The sequence below is a fragment of the Astatotilapia calliptera genome, chromosome 23, assembly GCF_964374335.1.
Source record: "Astatotilapia calliptera chromosome 23, fAstCal68.1, whole genome shotgun sequence".
Taxonomy (NCBI): Eukaryota; Metazoa; Chordata; class Actinopteri; order Cichliformes; family Cichlidae; genus Astatotilapia; species Astatotilapia calliptera.
The window spans coordinates 41,373,234-41,386,997 of NC_137443.1; the positions used below are offsets into that span (position 1 = coordinate 41,373,234).

At 40.4% G+C, this 13,764-nt stretch overlaps 3 protein-coding genes across 3 annotated transcripts; all 3 read right to left on the reverse strand.

Moving 5' to 3' along the window:
• Positions 1 to 7,291: 7,291 nt before the first annotated feature.
• LOC113016014 (gamma-crystallin M2-like) lies at positions 7,292 to 8,684 on the reverse strand. The gene is made up of 3 exons (XM_026158457.2): positions 8,526 to 8,684; positions 7,839 to 8,081; positions 7,292 to 7,647 (listed from the first exon to the last, which is right to left on the reverse strand). Exons 1-3 carry the CDS (start codon positions 8,541 to 8,543, stop codon positions 7,375 to 7,377), a joined length of 534 nt encoding a protein of 177 aa, XP_026014242.1. The 5' UTR covers positions 8,544 to 8,684; the 3' UTR covers positions 7,292 to 7,374.
• Positions 8,685 to 9,805: 1,121 nt separating this feature from the next.
• LOC113016010 (gamma-crystallin S-1-like) lies at positions 9,806 to 10,816 on the reverse strand. Its single transcript, XM_026158451.2, has 3 exons — positions 10,658 to 10,816; positions 10,258 to 10,500; positions 9,806 to 10,159 (listed from the first exon to the last, which is right to left on the reverse strand). Exons 1-3 carry the CDS (start codon positions 10,700 to 10,702, stop codon positions 9,887 to 9,889), a joined length of 561 nt encoding a protein of 186 aa, XP_026014236.1. The 5' UTR covers positions 10,703 to 10,816; the 3' UTR covers positions 9,806 to 9,886.
• Positions 10,817 to 12,040: 1,224 nt separating this feature from the next.
• On the reverse strand, positions 12,041 to 13,423 carry LOC113016015 (gamma-crystallin M2-like). Its single transcript, XM_026158458.2, has 3 exons — positions 13,268 to 13,423; positions 12,942 to 13,184; positions 12,041 to 12,384 (listed from the first exon to the last, which is right to left on the reverse strand). The coding sequence occupies exons 1-3, from the start codon at positions 13,274 to 13,276 to the stop codon at positions 12,109 to 12,111; spliced, it is 528 nt and encodes a 175-aa protein (XP_026014243.1). The 5' UTR covers positions 13,277 to 13,423; the 3' UTR covers positions 12,041 to 12,108.
• Between the last annotated feature and the right edge of the window lie 341 nt (positions 13,424 to 13,764).

The following is a 13,764-nucleotide window of genomic DNA, read 5'->3' on the forward strand; positions in this document are numbered from 1 at the left end:
AGCTTAGTTGTTCCCCCCTCCTTTGTCCTCCTGTTTCCCCTCCCTCTCCCCTCCAGAGTGGAGTTAAACAGTTTGATGGCGTGTGGGACAAAGGAGTTTTTAAGTCTGTTAGTTCTTGTCTTTGGGAGAAGCAACCTGTCACTGAACAGACTCTTCTGGTGGTTAATGGCCGTGTGCAGAGGATGCCCAGCATTGTTCATAATGTCCATCAGTTTCTTTAATGTCCTTTTCTCTGCCACTGTCACCAGAGTGTCCAGCTTCATGCCGACCACAGAGCTAGCCCTCCTGATCAGTTTCTCCAGCCTGGATGAGTCCTTCTTTGCTGTGCTGCTCCCCCAGCACACCACAGCATAGAAAAGTACTCCAGCAACCACTGACTGGTAAAACATCCTCAGGAGCTTCCTGCAGATGTTAAAAGACCTCAGCCTCCTGAGGAAGTACAGTCGGCTTTGGGCTTTTTTATACAGGTGCTCTGTGTTGCATGACCAGTCCAGTTTATTGTCCACCCACAGCCCGAGGTACTTGTACTTGTTGACCACCTCCACCTCCTCCCCCTCTATCTGAACCGGCAGTGGACCTGCTCTAGACCTCCCGAAGTCAACAACCAGTTCCTTAGTCTTTGAGGTGTTGAGTTGCAGGTGGTTTGTGTGACTCCATGCGACAAAGTTCCTCACCAGACTTCTGTACTCCTCTTCCTGATCATCCCAGATACACCCCATGATGGCTGTGTCGTCTGCAAACTTCTGAATGTGGCATAATTCAGAGATAAAGAGATCTTTATCTTTAGACCATGCATGCTGCACCAAAGTAATAATGTAATACACAATCTACTATATTTAATTCTACACTATTTTTTCACAATTTAAGCCCAAAGAGTTACGCTGACAAATTTTCTTTCACTGACTACAACATCATTTCATTATCAAGTAGAAAAACTGCTGAAATTGCATTTAAAATGAGTGTGACACCCGAACTAGGTTATATTCATGAGATCATCTTTCCTGCCACAGATCATAATAAACACTATAGCAAGAAGAGAGAGAAATACTTGCCATGTAATAATAATTGATTTCCTTAATTTTATTGTTCTCTTATGATGTTACAATTGGAACTACAACGACAACCACCACTGAGTAGATCATATATTTAGTGTTACTGTTATTAAACCTTACAGTCAATTACAAGGGTTTTTTGGGGGGGAAGTTGCATATGTAATAATTTAACAAAAAAAGTCAAAGAAATAATAAAAAATGTGTCTCTTAGCTTCAGCCTGGAATAAGATGAACCAATGTTATACTCACTATAAAGGTGAGCACAGGCACAGGGGAGCATCATCAGGTTATCAGACTAACAGTCGTTTTACAATAAGACCCTAAAAGGCTTTATAGCTTTGTTGGTTCACAGCAAGTACAGTAGGTCCTATCTCCCAGCCTCATTATCATCCCATTCTGTGTGGAGACGGCACAAACTCCATGTGGTTATGTGGGTTTCCTCCCAGTACTCCGGATTCTCCCAAAAATCCGCATTTTAGGTTAACTAGTGATTGTAAATCGTCCATAGGTGTGAATGCAAGATAGATAAAGCACTTGAACATGTATGAAAAGGTTAAATTTGGCTTTGAGGGCCATTAACCCTAGAAAAGCTTCAAATCTTTGTTACTTAGAGCATTTCTTACTCAGGACTGTGGAATACCGAAAACTGTACCCAACCCTAATGCAGTTCTTTCACATGTTCCTCCTCAGCTACCTGTATTGCCCCAGTTACAGTTTATTTCTTTTTTGAAGGCACATCCATCAGTTTTTGGAAGCTACCGCAGAATATGTGTTTTTGTGGGGATAAGACTTCAAAAAGACTCCCGTGACCTGGACTGCATGTAACACTGAGGATATTTAAGTAGTCCTGTAAAAACTGGGAAACTGTCAAATGTTCGACGGGTTTAATCCAGCATCGCACATGACTGTTTGAAGAGTATTCATCTCAGTGGGTGGCAGAGCCCTTGCTGCACTTTTAATTCTACTCTGATCTCATTCCACTTCATTACCTGCTGCTGCAGAGTGATCACCCAAAGAAATTCCACATGATTACAGGGTAAATCCCCTCATACAGTACCTCCACAATAACAGGTGGCTCTTTACAATGCTTGGAAAGCTACAACATTGCAAACCCTGCAGTTATCAACATGTTGCTCTAAACAAATACAGTGTTCCTGTCTACCTAGGAGAAAAATCATTGCATATTATAAGGTGTTTGTGCATTTTTCTGCTTAAAGTTCTGCAGACTGCATCACCCACTGAATATAGATTTAGTAATTCTTTTATTCCCCTGTGCTCTTTTTGTCCCAAATATATTATGTATTTATTAAAAAGGAACTTGACAGAGCTGATGACATAAAACCGACTTTACAATTAATGGATCCAAACAACAGGAAGGAAAGAGCAGCTGTTCAGCATTAAAGGGTTAATGTTGATCTGCTAGCAGTGAAAATGCGTGTAAATGTTTATTTTATGGCTTCGTACTGACTGACCTCTTCAGGTGGATTTTTTTTTTTTTTTTTTTTTTGCAGGGCTGCGCCGACTGTTTGCATTCGACTTAGAAAGTGCTCGATCAGCGTGGGGAGATGCCAGAACGGATCTGTGCGTGTGATAAAAGTTCCAGTTCAAACATCAGCTGAGCTCAGCAGCTCTGTTACTGATTTGCAGTGTCTCCTGTTTGCTCGGCCACCGCACGTCTACGACTGTGCACAATATCACATCACAGATTTTTTTTAAAATTTATTCTTCCGTTCTGGCAGATCAACAAGCGTGATATAGTTGAACATATCCTGGAACAGGAAATTACACACTGCAGTCTTAAAGCTTCTTATCAAATGTTCCAGTTGTGTGTTGATGTCTTTTTTCCCTTTTTATCTGTATATTTATTAGGGAAACAGAAGTTGTCACATATGATAAATTATCACCCCATTTTGACCTACAGCAACGGGTAAGTATTGTAAGTAAAATTACACCCGTATAATAATTATTGTTTTGACTAGCTCTAAATATGGGATCAGTTACTTCTCAGGGATTATGCTGATTTACAATATTTAGTCAATTTTACATAAACAGATCACAAGGCAAAATATCAGGATTAAAAAAGACAGAGATGTATGGATATTCTTTTTTTTTTTTTTTTTACTAAATCGCACAGTTTTAAAGCTTTTTTACTACACTTATTTCCTGTCATGTGAAATGCAGTTGTTAAACCACTGGGTGGCTCTCATGCCTACATCCTTTAGTCCTCATAGAGTGATAAATTACCTCAGCTCTCATAGAACCAGAGATCTTAGATCACATTGTTTTTCCCTGCATAGTTTTGTGCTCCTCCTAAACTTTCTAACGTTTGCACACAAACCCCTAAAAGCCAGCTGCTCTGCACTGACCACTTATTAGCAGCTCTCAGCTCAGATTCACCTTTGACACCATTGACTTTGCACTTTAATAATAAATTAATTCACAGATTACAAATTCAAAGACAAACCCGCTTCTCAAAAGGTCAGAACACTGTAAAGTGTAAATAAAATAAAAATGTAATGATAAGTCACGTAACCCCATCTTTTAATTACAGCTGAAAAGAAAATAACACACTGAAATTGAGACATTGTATAATTTTAAGAGCAATATTAGCTCGTTTTGAGTTTGATGTGATCTGAATGGAGCAAATGTTGATCTAAAATCTGTATATGCTGGTTAAGGTGTCTTTCCAGATGTGCAAGCTGCCAGTTCCACAGGCACTCATGTACCTCCATACCACCAGAGACACAAACTTCTGACCTGAGCACTGATAACAAGGCAAATGGTTCCTTTAGTCTTTAGTCCAGAGTACACAGATTTCATTTTTTCCAAAAAGAATTTCAAGTGCTGATTCATCTGACCACAGAACAGTTTTCCACTTTCTTTTAGTCAATTATAAACAAGCTTTGGTTCAGAGAAGACGGCAGTGTTTCTGGATCATGTTTGTGGCTTCTTTTTTGCATGATACAACCTCAACCTGCGTTTGTGGATGCCACAGTGAACTGTGTTCAAAGACAGTGATAAGGAAGTGTTCCTGAGGCCATACCCAATCATGTTCCTGAGCTGTTGTCAATTAGCCTAATTAGTTGGTATTATAATTAGTTGTTAATTATAATACAATTACAAAACACAAGAAACAATTTAGCTTTGTTTCTTGTGTTTGTTTATTTTTTTATTTAAAAAAAAGTTTTAATCGTCATCATGTACATATGCTGATGTTAATGAATGGATTTAGACACAAGCTCATTTCTCCAGAAAGTCAAAGGTCAGAAAGTCCATAAAAGGCTGAAAACACATTGTGAAAAAGAATGAAAAATACAGATTGGAGAGGGACAAACTGTCCAAACCCTAAACCTACCTGGCAACCCTAAAGGTATCGTTTAATTATTATTAAAAGATAATAATTAAACTATAAAGGATAAGTAAATCATTCACTATTATTAGTGTCTTGGTGGCTGTTTCTTGTCCTGTCTGTGTCTTTAAGTCTCTGCAGGTCCCTGATTGGATAAGCTGACGGCTGCCGATTGGTCCCCTGATCATGTGGTTGCTTTCAAAATCCCTCACCAGCAGTTGTCCCGGGGCAGCCACTGACAGCAGCAGCAGACCTGACCCTGGCTTCCAAAACCTGTGACATTTGTTTGAGATTCTCGTGACTTACCGAGCTTTGTATATAGTGTGTACATTAGTTTTCACTTGTAAATAGCACTGATACAGAAGGGGTGAGCTGCCTTATTATTTTTCCTTGTACTGTTTTTTGATAGCACCTCCTCACCTGACTTAGCTTGTTTTGTTTGTTATTTTGGCCTTTGTTCACCCCGGAGCTTCATTTTCAGTGTAGACAAATAAACCACCGTTCACTAAGAAATTGGTTTTTCTGTGTATGGTTTTGGGGCCCGGGGCGGGGTCACTTCCTTTTTTAACTCTTATGTTACGTTCCTGTACCCCTAGACGGGCGTAACAGAGCCATTAATGCAAACCATTACCAGTGTTGGATTAAAGCACTGTATCAAATGTAAAGGCACTACTTTGAGCCCAGGTCAGGCAGATGTTGATGAAGTTAAATAAATCGTAAAATCAGCATCCTGCATCATATCCGCAGTACTGTGTATCAGCGAACCATAGCTGTCTGACATGGTGACAGTTTTTTGCTGTTGTTGTCTGGGCACCTGCTGGTAGGGTTGCCAACCGTCCCTTAAAATACGGAATCGTCCCGTATTTCGAAACAAAAGTACACGTCCCGTATTGAGCTAATAAGGGACGCACTTTGTCCCGTAATACAGTGAGAATCAAAAGTAGTCTATAAATGTTTATGGAATTAACGCTTTGTTTGAAAACATAATTCCCAGCCCCTCTCCTGCTTTGTGACCAATGAGCTGACAGCACACTTATGACAATTCGAGTATGACAATTCAGATTACCGCTCATCTCATTGGTCGAGGAAAGGTCGCTTACGGAGAAAATACCGGAAGACAACAGATGACCACAACAAGAAGCATGGCCAACAGGGGAACAAACGCCGACACTGCGGTGCAAGTCTCGGACGACAGTACACCTAAAGCTGGGCAGACACTGTGCGATTTTTTTCAGTCACGTTATTCAGCTCCTGCTCAAACTGCACGATTGACTCGCAGGGGTTAGAAGTTGGTAGGTCACGATGCAGGTCTCACACTCTCACCGATGCTCTGATGCGACCTGAGTGCTCACACTGTGCCTCCATAACATGAAGGTTATAACAGAAAATCTGTCGCTCGCGCTCTCTCTCTGTCTTTCACTCACACAGACACACCACCACCATCAACTTTGCTAAATTGCTAATGAAAAACATTGATCAGGCAGCTGTGATTGAGCAGCAGTGTAGATCCAACTATTTTCACGGTTGTTGTGGTCGTGATAATTTTGTGATGCCACATCGAAAAGGCTCGGATGAGCTTTTCAAAGTTCTACAAGTTGTGCCTCCATCGCTTGTGTCCAGATCACACGCTGCACTGCCGTGCTGCTCCGTCTTTTTCACCGACGTTTACGTGTTTGCGCGTGAGCAGTGTGAGCGCCTGTGGTGACACCCTCACGAGCGATTGATGATCGGGAGCTGGTCGTGAGGTGTTAATCACTTCTCGTTACCCCACGTATACTACACGACGCACGATGAAGGCCAAAATCGGTCCGATCACTCAAAAATCGGCTCAAAATGGGCCAAAAATCGCACAGTGTGAGCCCAGCATTAGAGCAGCAATGTTTGTTCCCCTCAGAGAAAGGGAAGAATGGGAAAAGGAAAACACCTGGCTGGAAAAAGTTAATATGGGCATGTGCAGTGAATATCAGCGCTATGTGGCCAGAAGTGTGATAATATAATTTATTTTGTGTAATAAACAACTGCAAGGATAGATGATTACAACAAATAGATGACTAATACATAAAAGTAATACATAGATGAATAATGATGATGAGTTATGATGCATAATCATGGGAACAAGCGGGTTTACAAACAGGAGCAGCTGATTAGAAAAGCTGAAATAATACCTCAACTGAAGCCAATTGTACTAAATGCACTAAATGTGCACTGTTACAAGAATATTTTTCTTTCTATTGTTTTCTATTATTTTAAGTTAAGCAGGACAGAGTTCTTTTAAAGAAAGATTTACTTATATTTTCAAAAGTTAAGCATGACAGGCTTCTGTTTAAGAAAGAGACCTGTTTTACTGTGTTAATGTTGTCATTTTGAGCTAAAAATAAATGGCTAAATGATCATTTGCTTCACATGTGTTCATATCACAAAGAATAGAATATGCATCTACTTAAATCAACTTCAAGTCAAATGGTTAAAAAAATAATTTCACACACAAAAAAAGAGCTAGAAAATTCACCAAACTGGGAAGGGTGAAGACAACTGGGTCGCCCGGCCCTGGCCACGAGGTGTCCCTTATTTATTTTTCAGGGAGTTGGCAACCCTACCTGCTGGGCAGTGGATATTGTTGCTCTGCTGTATTATTTCTGCCACCTCTGGCACAAATAAACAATAGCTGGCTGCTGGCATACCACTAGCCCCTGTTGGTGAACCCTCCTGAATTACCAGCAGGCTTTTTTCAGCAGTTTTATTTCTAGGCTTTACCACGAGCCGCCAGCTGTTGGCACGCTAATTAAAAAAACTCCCGCCGGGCACCGCAAAGTGGAACTTATCCTGTTTTATTTTGTTTTGTTTTTTTGGGTTGGTTTAAAACAACAAGAAATAAAATCACAGCAGTTCATTGTTTGTCTATGCCTGTGGGTTTATTTGCTCATTTGAATAAGCGACGGGAGGAAAGCAAGAAAAGGCAAGTGAGCTTTTGATCTAGAAGTCCACGACGCGTCTAATGGAGCCTACAGAAGGATTAAGAGCTCCCCACTCCGAGTGTCGTCTGTATTCGCCCTTTTCCAGCAGGTACTGGCGCCCCCTGTAGCTCGGATGCTCATAGAAGACCCAGGTGCCGTCCTGGATGTGGGCCGAGTGGATGTCGCGGTAGCGCCAGCGGTCCTGCAGGTTGGGCATGTCTTCGCTAAACTCTATCATCTGGCCACTGAAGTCTGGACGTTCGTAAATGCGGATCCTGTGCCTGGTGGATGGCTTAAAGATTTAAAAATAAGAACATGTTAATAATTGATAGGAATTCCTTTAACTTTAAGCAGCTAAGACCACATTTGTTCATCCTGTAAGGAGGAGAACATTTCTCACAGCGTTGCATTGCTCTCAAAAAAAATTACAGTGAAGAAAGTATACATAGTATTCTAGTTCTGTGGTTGCTTCCTGAGACTTACATATCTAATGAAGCGACAGGAGCGAATGGTGTCATTGAAGCCATTCCAGCTCTGATAGTTGGGGTACTCCCCTTTAGAGAGGACGTACTGGTAGCCCATATACTGGGGTCTCTCATAGATGACCCAGGCTCCACTCTCCACCCGAACAGAGTTACAGCGGCTGAAGTGGGAACTCAGCTCGGGACAGTCACTGCTGCATTCGAAGTAACGACCCTGGAAGTTCTTGTCCTCGTAAAAAAAGATCTGCAAGCAAGAGTGTGAATTAAAAGCTGTGCAAGTAAAGCAAACCCCAAAACTCTCCATATCTCTATGGACAACACCGCTGATATAACTCTTTTGACAGAGAATTTGAATTATACGTTAGAGATAGTTATAGATAAGTTTGTTGTACTAACGCAGGGCAAATGTTGGACTTTCACTTTTTTGTGCTGCTCCCTAGTGGCTAAAAATGAAATAATTCAGCTTTAAGGTTTTTGTCAGGGTTACCATCTATTTATTTGTGCAGGAACATTCATGCACTTCAGGTTATATCAGGTTATATCTGACAAAAGCCCCGCCCGCTCGTCACACTAACAAACTAACATTTGACAGGACATCAGCTCAACGCCATTTAGCAAGAAGCAATTCACCCACAGCTTAGCGTGAGGTCATTACGGCATTATCATGTCGCACAGTTGTGGCGCTTACCTTCCCTGTGCGCTCCATAATCGCCTCGTGTTCCTCCTCACCCAATCAGATTAAAGCCACTCATACACACTGCATTGCCGGCAGTCCACTTTTAAATAAAGGCTGATGAACTGCATTGCCAGGGGAATCATTGTCATTCAAATGAGCTCTCCATTAACATCGGCACATTAGCTGATTCTGCAATTGTTTTAGCACATGGCCTTTATATGTGTTGATGCAGAAATTTTGACTGAATGCTGTTTAACTCTAGAAAAATAGAAATATTGTTGCTGAAAAATCACTTCTTCATTCATGTCACCTCCCATATCCTCCAAAGAACCAGCCTAATCATTTATGTCCTCTGTAATGGACATTGATTTTTGGTACTAAATACAGGACATCCTGGGCTTTCCATTGATATTCATGTGTTTGGGTGGTTTCTTTTAGCTCCAAAGTTCAGTGGGAAGATTCTTTTTTCCTCGGTTCTCAGGAGGATATAAGATAAGATAAGAAGATAAGAAGAACTTTATTTATCCCGAGGGAAATTCTTTTGTCATACATATGCTCAATGCAGCCAGAGAGACAGAGGAGCAGAGGAATAAGATATACAATATGTACAATAGAATACAAGTATACAGTAATATACAGTAGGATATAGCTGCTATTATCTTAATATTTATGGAAACATTGTTTCAGCATGTATTATTGTGTTTTGTATTTCATGTTACATTACATTACATCACATATACTCTTTTTCTATTTTTCTGTTTTTGTTTTGTTTGCCCAGTCAACTGTAACTTATCCTCTTGTTTATTATTATAGCTGTTCTTATTGTCACATGCACAGCCTTCCCACCTGAACACTATTCACTACTAGAGTTAGATATAAAATATTTATAAATATAAACCATTGACCATTACATCATCTTATAAATATTAAATAATAAAATTTTGTGTGTATTCTCCTGTTTTTCTTAATAAATATACTCATTTATATAATTAATAAAAAGCTTAGATATAAAAAAAACCTAATATATTTCTTTTGTGCATGCATAACGTGCACGTGAGTTTATATACTGGTGCAAATTTTAACCTAAAGTTCTTGTAGTTATTTTACTATGATTTAAAATGACTTTCACTATTTCACTATTTGTCCAGTTTAAATCAATATTTATTATTTATATATTAAGTTTTAAAGTCTAAAAAAAGCTTTAATTTGATTTTTTTTAAATGTTGTGATTAAATGTAACACAATATGGATAATGAGTGAAAAGGATCATGGGTAATAAATGACAACCAATGTTTAATTTTCTATCATGACTTTATTTTAAGCATGTTTAGTTATTTTCCTTGTTTTTATTTTTTTCAAAGATTTGTCAGTGGCTACTGCTCTTTAACCCGGCGGATGGATCCAACGCTGGGCTGCATGCCCCCCCACTCAGCGTACCTCCTGTATTTGCCCCTCTCAAGCAGGTACTGGCACCCCCTGTAGTTTGGGTGCTCAAAGAAGATCCAGGCTCCTTCGAACACCTTGCAAGAGTGGACATTGTTGCTTTTCCAGTTCTCGGGGAAGGCAGGCAAGTTGTCTGCCATCTCCATCGACTGACCTTCAAAGTTTGGCTTTTCCCAAACTTTCAGCTTCCATGAATTCCCCACCTGGAAGGAACAAATGAAAGAATGGGAATGTCTGCATTGTTGGTTTCTGTATTATATTGTGAATTGATTATACACCATTCACACACATAGTCACCTACATTTCGAATAATTCGACAGGACCTGATGGAATCGTTGATACCTAGCCAATACTGGTAGTCTGGATACTCTCCTGGGCTTAGCACGTACTGGTAGCCCATGTAGTTTGGTCTTTCATAGACTACCCAGAATCCTCCCTCCACTCTGATGGAGTTGCAGCGGGGGAAGTAGGTGTGCAGGTCACTGCAATCATTGTCACACTCGTGGGACTGACCCTGGAAGTTTTTGTCCTCGTAAAAGATGATCTGAGAAAACAAGTTTTGATGAAACGTTGCACTCACTGAACTCTAGGAAGTGGCTGTTATGGTAAAACAAACACATTTTGTACTCATTCATCTCAAAATACGGTATAAGCATGAATCATATTGCCACAAACATGTGCCTGTCTTAAACATACAGTACCTTCTCCATTGTCGATATCAACAGGTTTGGTGTGATATAAAACATTAAAGCAGCCACCTCCTATATTCACTTTATACAGAACAAGGACAATAAAACTAAGCACATGGCTTGCTTTCTGTGAACTGGATTATTCAATCACTGATTCAAATATTTATCCAGGCTTATCACATTGTTCTGAAGCAGTGAATCCTGTTTCCCTAAACAATGCAAATGCACAGTGCAAAGCATCCCAAAGCCACTGGATGCAGCAGAGCGTGCTGACAAAAACAAGGGCACTGCAGGACAGTTGGTTTGATATGAAACGTTTTGAGCTGAGTCAGTGACACAGCAGGAAGGCACCAGAGACTCTGCTGGAGATATTTATACACATTTTATAACTAATCCATATTATAACAAGTAAGCAGTAATTTGATCGATCATTTACCCCTAGCGTTCCTTTCCATGGTAAATAAGCTGATTCCATGCACTGTTCATGATGCAGGGAAAAACTCCCATTTGAAACAATGCATGAGGACACAAGTGATGGTCTTCAGCACGACACTGTGGTGAAGGTTAGGTAATGTTTAGGAAACAAGCAGGATTGCATTTAAAAGGAACCAACACAAACAAAAGGTGATCTCCTGTTCCCACCCTGTTATTCATCAGAACCTTAACTCCACACTTAGTCATTTCCACACAAACAAATGTCATTTTGATAAACTTCCTTTCCTTTATTGAATCATCAAGGCAGATTTTTCTTTTAAATGTAACAAGCAGATTGCCACAGCTTATATGAACATTCATGCTCCCCAGAGGGTGAACTCCCACACGATGATCTTCACCTTTAAATCTGCCACCACAAGATCGCTGTTGTTACTGAAGAACGATCCAGATTCTTAAAATAACAATAACAATGTTTTAAGTATTGCCCTTCTAGTAATGATACAATTCATCATTTAAAGGTATCCAACATTAAATCATCAGTACTGAATTACCTTCAGCAGTGAAACTACTGGTTTCTTTGTACTTTGTCATAGTTGCTCGGTTCTCCTGCTTCTTTCCCACCTGAGAGAGATATGATTTCCTGCTTAAACTAAGATCAGGATGCTCAGCCCGTTAATACAAGTGCAGAGTTTTCTTTTATAATATATGTATTTATATACATACACGTACATGACATATATATATGGCATGGCATGGAGTTGTAGTGTTGTATTTACACCAGAGGTCTAACAAAGGAGGAGTCTATTGCAGATTCCTGAACTTTGTGAAACTGCCACACAAAAAGTCTTCACATCTTTAAAATAACGTGATTTAATAGTTCGACTTGGTTTTTATTAATGTATTCATTCTTCCAAATCGAGCTTGAGGCACATTTGATGAAATCCACAAGGACAAAGTCAGTTTGCTTGAGTCATTTATAAGTCATTTATTGATTGTCATGTGCATCACTTTTTCATTATGACTGTTAATCAAAACTCTGTGATCCTGCGGAAAGAGCCGACGCCAGGTGAAGATGCCCCCCAGTCGCCGTGCTGCCGGTACTCGCCCCGCTCCAGGAGGTACTGGTGCCCACGGTAGTTGGGGAGGTCGTAGAATACCCAGGCACCATCTGTCACCACACAGGAGTAGGCCTCGCGCATCTTGTAGGTATCATAAACCGATGGGCAGTCATCAGAGCACTCCACCATCTGCCCACCAAAGTCCGGCCTCTCGTACAGCCTCAGCTTCCACGCACTACCGTAGACCTGCAAACACAAGCAAAGCACAGTGTACTCGGTGCAGATTTACACTGCCAACTTTGGAGCAGCGTTTTCATTTTATGGCTAGTGTTATGAAAAATCCTGGAAATTCCTCCCAAAGATAAAAAATACATGTGCAGGGTTTCACTCTAGGCTATCAGCTCACATGGGCTTACATTTTTATTATGTAATCTCTTCAAAAGCTGGTCTTTGGCTGCTATTGCACTGTCAATTAGACTGGTTTAAAGCACAGACTGATTAAATCAAAACAATGAGCTTAAAGAGGCTAAAATGTTCCATCAAACAGAAAGAAATTACATTTCTTACATACATTAATCTTTTTTTTTTCTTTAAGAAAAAGCTAAAAGTTGCTGCCAGTTGTGCTTCCTATTGTCTACTTGTTTAGTCTGCTGGCTTAACAGTGAGCACCCAGCCTGGACTGGTGCCCTTGTACAATGCTGTCCTGCAGGGACTGCACAAACACATTTCCAGAAGCAGTCTATGTGAAACCTCTGTTGGATTTTGTGGTTGAAGGAACTTGGGAAAAAAAGGGGGGAACTTACATTTTTGACGGTACGGCAGGATTTGACATTGTCGTTGAAGGCCATCCACTGCTGGTTGTCGGCGTACTCCCCTGGGCTGAGGACGTACTGGAAACCCTTGTAGTTGGGTTTCTCATAGATGACCCACACGCCGCTCTCCACTCGGATGGAGCTGCAGCGGTTGAAGTATGTGTGCAGGTCAGCGCAGTCGCTGCTGCAGTTGTAGCAGCGACCCTGGAATTTCTTCTCCTCAAAAAATGTGATCTGTGGAAAACGTACACTTTTAATAAACCCAAGAGGAGGAAGAGTCTTTAAACGCACACTGATCGCAACAGGTCTTAGCTTACCTTCCCCATTTGGATGCACTGTAGACCTCATTCTTTGCTGCAGCCCCATCAAAGTATTTAACGATAAACAAAATGTGCAGAGTGTGGCAAGTCTTTGATACCCAAATGAGGTAGATTTACATATCAGCAAAATAGCTTGGAGCTGTTTGATTTGCCTTTGTTCTGGCCTGATGATGGCTCTGTATCAAACACATGCTGGAACAGTGAAGGCAGAGGATCAGTGTTAGACTGTGAGGGACAGAAATCATTTAACACTGTTTAATAGTAACTCCCTTTAAAACAAAAAACAAAAAAGTGAAGGTATTATTGAAAATTGAGGTATTACTGCAAAAAACCTATGTGAACATGTAACTAAAATGGCATTTTTAGGCTTTTATTTTCTATTTCTGATCCTACATGAAACAAAAACCCCGCCTCATGTAGTATTTACTGGTTTAAATATATGCAGATAGACTCAAAATGTCTTTTGGACTACTGTTGCAAATATAAAATGCATA

Excerpts from the sequence above, each read along its gene's own strand:
- LOC113016015 (XM_026158458.2), bottom strand. Across the intron at positions 12,385-12,941 it reads CCTGCCGTACCGTCAAAAAT|GTCTACGGTAGTGCGTGGAA; the intron begins GTAAGTTCCCCC and ends TTGTGTTTGCAG.
- LOC113016014 (XM_026158457.2), bottom strand. Across the intron at positions 7,648-7,838 it reads CCTGTCGCTTCATTAGATAT|CCATCCACCAGGCACAGGAT; the intron begins GTAAGTCTCAGG and ends TAAATCTTTAAG.
- LOC113016010 (XM_026158451.2), bottom strand. The coding sequence starts at position 10,702 with ATGTTTTATATCACACCAAACCTGTTGATATCGACAATGGAGAAG. Across the intron at positions 10,501-10,657 it reads TGATATCGACAATGGAGAAG|ATCATCTTTTACGAGGACAA; the intron begins GTACTGTATGTT and ends TTGTTTTCTCAG. Across the intron at positions 10,160-10,257 it reads CCTGTCGAATTATTCGAAAT|GTGGGGAATTCATGGAAGCT; the intron begins GTAGGTGACTAT and ends TGTTCCTTCCAG.